The following is an 8,574-nucleotide window of genomic DNA, read 5'->3' as shown; positions in this document are numbered from 1 at the left end:
GCAGGCCGGGAGTTTAGACATTCTATTCCCCCTCCGCACCTGAAAAGACGTCTGTCATGCCAGCTGCCTTATATTAAGACGCTCTGATGCTAAGGACTTACATATTCTGCATACATTTTCAAGCTTTAAATGACAATGTATGAAGCCCAATCACACAGCTTTGTAGCAAAGCATGGGTATTCATCTACTGGTACAGAGTATATGGTACTTGTGATCAAATCACTGTAATACACGAACTTACTAGCAAAAGCAAAACGAACTGTAAATTAAAAGTTTCTATATTTTTAAAATAATACAATTTAATGCAAAACCTGAGTCAACAGATTTGCCTGCATACCAATTGCAGGCCGCTAATTCCTTAAGCATTCCTTCTACACCTTTCTGAAAAGGTGGTTTACGTGTTTACTCTCTGCAGTGTTTATAGGTTCAAAATAAGGAAAAATGTAAAAGTATGAACGTAGCAAAAAGGTGCCCCAAGAGAAATACACAGCACTGCGTGGCAAAAACAGCTGGTTAGTTTTGCTTACAAGTTGAAAGAAAACATGGTAAAGCAGAACCTATAAGGTGTTTATTAGAATCTGGGACTACAGCCACTAATTTATTCCGCCACAATATATGTGTATTCACAACTTCCCCCTGGACACTAAAGCCTGTCTTTCCCTGTATTTAATTCAGAGGAGAAGCACTTGTCCAGATAAAGATCTTTTATTAAAATAGTTTGGGAACATATCCGCTCCGGACAGAACCTTCCGGCAGAATGCAAACACCTGTGAAGAGGGTTAAAGCCTGTTAACTCTTCAACAAACTCCCACTGACATTTTGAGTCAAGAACAGAGTCTGGGGCTCTGGAAGCGCTGCCACCATTAAGAGAATGGCATTTACCTGCCCAAACACAGAGGATTCACAGAAAACATTTCAGCAGATGGAAAGTATTCCTATGCAAGGGAGTTTCACCCGTGGTGGAAAATGAGCAAAATTGTGGCCAACTTCTAGCAACCCAAACCTAGAATCGCTCCGCTCTCGTCAAAGCCGTACGTATTTTTAAAAAAATAAACCGACCCTCTAGGTGACCACGTGGCCTCAAGGATGAGATACAGAATGAATTCTAGCCACATCAGCCACAGCCGGATGGAATGGGATGATCCGGGAAGAGCGCGAAGGTTCCTCCCGATCAGTCGGGCCGCATTCTCGGGCAGGGCGCTCACCTCCGCCCCCCCGCTGAGGGCGCCAGCGCTGCCCAAAGCGGCTTCAGACCAACCGTGTAAAGGAATGAGTCAGAAAAGAGGGCGGGGACGAACGCAGGAGCCTGGCAACGCAAGACAGGACACTTCACGCAGCTCTGAGCACAGTGAGCGCTAGGAAAGCAGGCAAGCGCTCTCCTCCCGTGGGTTTGCAGAGGCGGCGTCACAGGAGAGATTACTTTTTTCAGGCACTGCCACAAAACCGTGCGATAACGCGGGTGGAATGTGTTGAGCAGGTCCTCAAAGAAATGAGGAACCCCGCTAGAATTTCAGAGCCTCTGGAGCACGCGGCCTGATCCTGGAACAAGCGAGGAAGCTCCCCCATGGAGGAGGGGCCGCCTGCCTCCTCCCACCGAAAGGCGCCACTCTGCATCTCGGCTTCCCCTCGGTCACTCCCGGGGGTCCGGGTGAGCCGTGACAACAAGGCCCCAAGGCAGACTCCGCTTGCTCCAAAGGAAAGGGAAGGCATCGTGCTGCCGGCCCTCCGTGCTGCGGCTCCAGCCCCCATCCAGACCCAGGGGAGACAAGCAAGCCCCAGGCCGTCCCCACTCAGTCCTCCTTCGGGGTGCCGTTGTGAGTCACTGCTTTCAGGTTGGGAATGTTGGCTGGATGGCCGCAGGGGCGGTGGGAGGAAACGCCCACTTCAAAGACCTCGTGGATGGCCTTCCGGAAGCAGTGGAAATTATAGTCTATGAGGCCTGCGAAGAAAAGAGGAGGGGGGGGAGGAGGGGAGGGAAGAGAGGCATCAGTTGGGAAGAGCCCAGGAAACGAGAGGTGTGATGTGGAAGCTTCCGAGACTGAGAGGCGCTGGATTCTCCTGAGCTGGGATGGGAAGCAACCCACTTCGGGTGCAGAACAGCTGTCTTAAGCCCCCCATCTCTCCTACTCCCTTGCCCTGCCCCTCCCACAGAAAACCCCTGGTTTCCAATTCCCCTCCTGCCCTCTTGCGAGGAAGCAGCTCGTAAGAAGATACTGGTTTTATCGTTGTTGTGGGCCGCCCCGAGTCTTCGGAGAGGGGCGGCATACAAATCTAATAAATTATTATTATTATTATTATTATTATTATTATTATTATTATCCTCCTTACAAAAAGAGACCCGCCTGAAAGCGAAAAGTGATCTCGGCCCCCCGAGACTTGATAAGCAGCACAGCCGGCGATGCTGCACTCAAGCAGGCACTCTCTTCCCAATGGGCAGTTGCAAAAAAGGTCCTCAATATGTCCATATGCCGAAGCTATGATTCTCTACTAAGAGAGGCTGCACTCGGCTTCCAACCCTCTCCAAAGCAACTGCACTGACACTTACTTATATACTGGTCCCTCGTGCTTCCCAGCACTCTCTGAGCACCCTCTTCATATGGGATCAAGCAATTAGAATAATTCCAGAACGCTGAACTGAGCAGGGTCTCCCGGGAAATTGTTTGAAAGTTGGGTTGGGCAAAGAAAAGCAGGCTTCTTAGCAGATGCCCGAGGCATTTCCAAAGACACAGCAGGAAGGTTTGACTTTTTAGAGGTTTCTTATAGAAAAAAAGTGGAAAAGGCAAACAACTACTTCTAAGAGAGATTATTATTATTATTATTATTATTATTATTATTATTATTATTATTATTATTATTATTATTAATTAGATTTGTATGCCACCCCTCAAAGAATGTATGGCAAGCAAGCTTTTCCGAGGATTCCCGACCTCTTCTTCTCCTGGCTTACCAAAAATGTTCTATCAACTGTGGGGCACCTACTCAACAAAACATCTCCAAGAAGCATTTTGGAAAACACACAGAATTTTGTGCAAATATTTGAACATTTATATTAGTGTTCTAACTACAGACCGACTGACGCATAGTCAGGGGACAGATTCCGATTATATCAATCCAAGCAATTTTCAACCAGTTCCATTTGCCATAATTCTAGGATTCCCAATGCTGTCTGGCATTTAATGTAATTTTAGGATAATGCCCTTTTTCTTGATTGCCATTTGCCCAAGGGTACAAACACTTGCTATAGATAGGTTATATGGCCACCCCCTCCCTCTGTGACTCTGGGTGGTAATTTATGACGTGGCTCTCTAGCTAATGTATTACAGCAGCGGTCTCCAAGCTTCCTGGCACCAGGGACCAGTTTCGGAAGAAAAAGTGTCTTCCATGGACTGGGCGGAGATGGTTTCCCATGCAACCAACATCCTCTCCCTGTGCAGATGAAGCTTTGCTCGCTCACCCACTGCTCGTATGGCCCAGTTCCTAAGAGGCTGTGGACGGACACCAGGAATTGGGGATCCCTGGGTTAGAGAAATTGCCCTCCCTCCCTCCCAGCCTAGAATAATTATCCCATTGCGTGTTGGGGCAATGTTTAATGCAGTTTTAATTTGTCTTGATAGTTTTGTGGAGCTAATAGATGAAACAAAAGGACATTCCGAACAGCCACTGCTTCCAATCATTTCTAACGTTGCTCCTTATACGATACTTGGAACACTTGTAGTATATTCCAACTTTTACCTCACTAGGGCACAGCCAGCTCAGACTAAATATTTCAGATGAAACTGTTTTGCCCTGAGTTTGAAGCAGAGCGTATTTTTTATTTTGGAAATAATAACAAAACTATGATTAGTGTTTTTAATGGTGTTGTTTGTGCTGCTGGTCCGTGAAAGTTGGATTGATTCACGGAACAAAATTATGAGGTGCGGAAGCCCATTTTACTCACCTTTGCGTTCAAAGCTTTCTTCTCTGAGGATACACACCAAGGCTAGGAATTTTGTCACTTCTTTTAAATATAAAACAGTTGTGTTGTTGAGTTTAATAATTGCCATTGATTCCTCGTCATATGCACTACCGCTGCCATCTTCTTTTAACCTGGAGGAGGTGGAAGGAGAAAGGCTGCTCAGCACACCGAGGTTCGGACTGAGCACGTAGCAACTCAGATGCCTCATTTACATTTAAGCAACTGAACAGAATTTTATAAGAAGTTTACAATCTTTACGACAACTTCAGAAATGTACATTTGCTTTTTAGCTTACAAATCTTTTCTATCCTTAAAAAGGTAAAGGTTCCCCTCGCAGAGATGTCCTAGTTGTTCCCAACTCTAGGGGGCGGTGCGCTAACTAAGCGCCAAAGGCGCACGGAACGCTATTGTATATCCTTACATTTATATTCATATTAATTTGCATTAATATAAAAGTCATCCTGTTATTTTATTTATTCATTAAATGTATAGGCTGCCCATTTCATTGACAAGGTAACTCTGGGCAGCAGTTATATTTTGACAGAAATACCCGTACTGTGATCATGACGCGAGACATACCAGGCTTCATAAAGACGCCTGCTCAGGATTCTAGACAAAATTATGCCAACAATAAGCAAGGCCGAATAGCATCCCCCGGCTCATAAACTAAATCCTTCACAATTTTAAGGTTAACCTGCACTTCTCAAAATATCCCTGGACAGTAAATGATCTTAGATGTCAGTGGCTTCTTTCACGGCTGTTGTTCCATACTCCTACAGCATTTACTTACCCATATATGCAAGAAACATCAATGACAACGTCAATCATGTCGCAGCATAACTCGTAGGACTGCATGTCAACAGGAGAACTGTCTGTTGCAATATAGATCTTGCTGACAACATCAAAAAGGAAAGCTTTCTCAATCCCCGAGTTCTTCAGAAAATGAAAAGACAAGTTTAAATTAAGATTACATCTCACAAATGCCCACATTTGTCCCAAGATCCATTTGCTTTTATTCATTTTGCAATACTTTATTGCATATACTTAGGAGGTAAAAATATCCACGCTATAAAGGAATTATTAAACACAGCACGCATTTTAATAATTTTACTAGCGTGCAAACCAAATCTTTTGACAAATGAAGATTATTAGTTTAAAATGTCTAATATAAACCAGATAATCTGTTAAAGCTCAACAAGACCGAGCAGTTTCCAACCCACCTCTGCTTCTGAGGCAAAAGGTCTTTCCAAGATCTCTCGGTGTCAATTTCACCATCTCCTAAACGAAAACTACCCATTGGCTGAATTTCACCACATTATTCGCCCTTTCCAGATGTGGAGTAATTAACTGTCACTTACTGATATAAAGATGTTCAGCAAGTTTTCCAAAGTGGGCAGCTGAGGGATGAGCTTTTGCACCACTTTGCTGAAGGCTTCAAATATTGAGTGATCATAGATGCTGGTCAAATAAAAGCTAAAAAAAACCATAAACAAGAACTTTATAATTAGTTCAACTGGAATCTGTTGAAATCCACTTCTTTGTGTGATTCACAATTAACTAACAGAAATTATAAAAAAACCCGACACCGTCAGAAAAATACCAGATGAGAAAAAGTAGACTTGCTAATTGTGACAGCATTTGAGATTCAGAAAATTCTGGGCCTCGGCTGTTCCCCTCCCCACCCCAAAATTAGAGGAGAGTCATTAAACAAGGGTGCGTGGGGAAGGCCCCTGGAAGCTGAGCAGAGGCCCAGGCCCAGCTGCCCTGGCCCTCCCAAGGCCTCCTGCACCAGGAAGCCGCACGCGCCCCCTCCTGCCCCCTGGCCTCACAGGCCTTTCTTTCCCCACGCTCACTGGGTCTCCCCAGGGCTGATTCCCACCCAGCGGCCCAAACACCCTCCTCCTCTTCCAGAGCACTAGAATGGATCGCTTTGTCGCACGGCCGCATGGCACAATTCTGGAGGTTGCTGCCACTTTGTGTGTGAGACCAAATGGCAGCCACAGTTGTGCAGCCGGGGAACAAGGTGTGCCATTTTGCTGCTTCAGGCCGAGTGCAGAGTGCTTTCTGCCGCATTCAGGCCTTGTGAAGGCCGCAAAACGCAGCACTTTGGGGTCGGGCCCTCGGCAGCGGCATCTTGCGGCCAGGGGGAAATGGCGGCCCCTTCTGGAGTCCTGCCACGGGTGCCATCAGAAGAGCCTTTCTTTGAGGAAAGAGGCCTCCTTGCTCTTCCCACCTCCCGGACACTGCAGACGTTTCGCTTGCCTGAGATGTAGTTTCTCCAAGCCGGCATCGGCCAGGTCATCGTTGGCTCTTTGGTGGATGTCCCTCTGCGTCTCAATTTTATGGTCATCCGATAAGCCGTCCACTTTGTGGATGAAGACTTCAAAGTTCATTTCCGGATTGATTTTGTAGGCTTTGGAAACCGTCACGTGCAGCCTGGTCAATGCCTCCACGTAGTCGTCCTGCGGAGGAAGCGGGAGAGGCCGGTAGAAGCTGCCGGGCTCCTCCTTGAGTGGGTGGGGGGATGAGTGGGTGGGGGGCCCCCGGCCTTCCCCTCCGGCCCCCCCACCTGGGCGTCGATGACGTAGATGAGGGCCCCGGTGCCGCGGAAGATCATCTCGTAGTCGAAGGTGGGGTCGAAGAAGTCCATCTGGCCGGGGAAGTCCCAGATCTGGAAGTTGACGAAGGAGCTGCTGGAGACGTCGTCCTTGTAGATCTTGTTGGTGCTCTCCAGGAAGAGCGTCTCGTTGGGGGACATCTTGTGGAAGACCACCTGCCATGGGGGGGAGGGAGAGGGAGGGGCACAGAGGAGGTTCAGCCCCGCCCGCCCCGCCCCCCTTACGCCCCCCCGCCCCTCCCCCCCACGGCACCTTCTGGATGGAGGACTTCCCGCTGCGCCGCAGCCCCATCAGCAGGATGCGGGGCTGCTTGGAGGCGTCGCCCCCGCCGGCCCCCAGCCCGCCCCCCGCCAGGCCCAGCCCGGCCCCGCCGCCGCCCCCCGCCGGGCCCCCCTCGCCCGCCCCCTCCCCCTCCTCGCCCTCCTCGGCGCCGTAGCCGAAGTCTTTGGGGAAGGCCTCGCCCGCGCCCAGGCTGCCCGCGGACAAAGCGCCGCCCGACAGCCCCGCCGGCTCCTCGGCCGCCCCGAACGGCATGGCCGCCATGACCAGCCGGGCCCCAGGCGGACGCCCAGCCGATTGGCCCGCGACCGCGCCGCCCCCACGTGACCGCCTCCCCGCCTCCCGCAGGGCTGCTTCCGGGCCCTGGCCGCCGCGGGCGCCCCCTCCGGCCGGGTGGTGGCAGGGCAGCCAAGCGCCAGGCCCCCCCACCCCTTCGGAGTCCCCGAGAACGAGGGGGGGGGGAGCTGACTGCAATTAGATTTAAATTGACTCTCACAGCTGTGCATACTTATCCAATAGCCGTATAAACCTAGCGAATTGCAACCAAGTTTCCAGGTGCCCTTGTTGGGATTAGCTTCGTATATACCTTTGCCGATGTATATACCAGCTGAGCATGAATAAACCTGACCCGTTTTGGGGAGAGACGTTTGAGGGGGGGGGGGGTCAGAAACACCCACCCTCCGTCGGTGCAGCAATTCACTCCAGGGGGTCCTTGACATACGGTGGAAACAGTCATTTAGTGACCATTCAACATTACAGCGGTAACTTGGACCTTCTGACAAGCAAAGTCAATAGAAGAAGCCAAAGAGTCAGGTCTTGACAGCTTTGTGGAAGGCTGCCAAGGCGGGCGGCATACGAATCTCTGGAGGCAGTTGGTTCCATAGAGTTGGGGCCGCCACCGAGTAGGCTCTTTCCCAGGGACCCAGGACGGAGAAGGCCGCTGGGGGGGTGGGGGGTGGCAGAAGGTGGTCCTGCAAATAGTCTGGTCCTGAGCCCTGTAGGGCTTCATAGGTGATGAACAACACCTTGAATTGTGTTCCGAGTCCGACTGGAAGCCAGTGCAGCCGGTGGAGTGTTGGTGTGATGTGGTTGCACCTACACACACACACACAACTGCTCACACGGCTGCATTTTGCACCAGCTGAAGTCTCCGAATGCTTTTCTAGCGCATTGCAGTGGCCGAGATGGTTTGTAATGAGATCATCTCAGGGTGCCAGGCCAGCTGGAGCCCATCTGGCTGTCCCCTCAGCAGGCCCTTAGCAGGCCTGGAGGGGCCCCTGGGCAGGCTGGGGGGGCAGAGGGGGGGCTTCCCTGCTCCCAGCACCGCCAGGTGGACCAGCCCGGACTTAGATCTGCTGGAGGCCACGGACAGGACGGCCGAGGGGAGGGGCTGTTGGCCGGGGGACAGTGATGGGGGGGCAGCACCAGATGAGAAGAACAGAATTGGAAGGGGCCTTGGAGGTCACATAGTCCAACCGCTCGGCCAAACAGGAGACCCTACACCGCAGTGATGGGGAACCTATGGCACGGGGGCCACAGGCGGCCGGCGGAGCCCCATCTGCTGGCCACGCAAGGGCCGAAGGCAGCCGCTCTTCATCTCCAGGTGGAGCCGAGAGCTTGGATTCGCCTCCATCCGCTGGTTCTTGTCCGGCCGTCTGCCGCCCCGGGGAACAGCCGCTCTGGGGGCTCCCCCGTCCCGTCCCGGCCCTTCCCCGCCGCCGC

General features: G+C 51.0%; 1 protein-coding gene across 1 annotated transcript; it reads right to left on the bottom strand.

The window, feature by feature from the left end:
* Positions 1 to 686: 686 nt before the first annotated feature.
* Positions 687 to 7,150, bottom strand: LOC139174280 (ras-related GTP-binding protein C). Its single transcript, XM_070764561.1, has 7 exons — positions 6,826 to 7,150; positions 6,525 to 6,728; positions 6,218 to 6,417; positions 5,314 to 5,428; positions 4,746 to 4,888; positions 3,938 to 4,086; positions 687 to 1,939 (listed from the first exon to the last, which is right to left on the bottom strand). The coding sequence occupies exons 1-7, from the start codon at positions 7,114 to 7,116 to the stop codon at positions 1,791 to 1,793; spliced, it is 1,251 nt and encodes a 416-aa protein (XP_070620662.1). The 5' UTR covers positions 7,117 to 7,150; the 3' UTR covers positions 687 to 1,790.
* Positions 7,151 to 8,574: the final 1,424 nt, after the last annotated feature.

This window comes from Erythrolamprus reginae, chromosome 11 (genome assembly GCF_031021105.1).
Source record: "Erythrolamprus reginae isolate rEryReg1 chromosome 11, rEryReg1.hap1, whole genome shotgun sequence".
In the NCBI taxonomy this organism is placed as follows: Eukaryota; Metazoa; Chordata; class Lepidosauria; order Squamata; family Dipsadidae; genus Erythrolamprus; species Erythrolamprus reginae.
The sequence above is the reverse complement of the archived record's forward strand: the minus strand, read 5'-3'. Positions and strand labels throughout refer to the sequence as shown.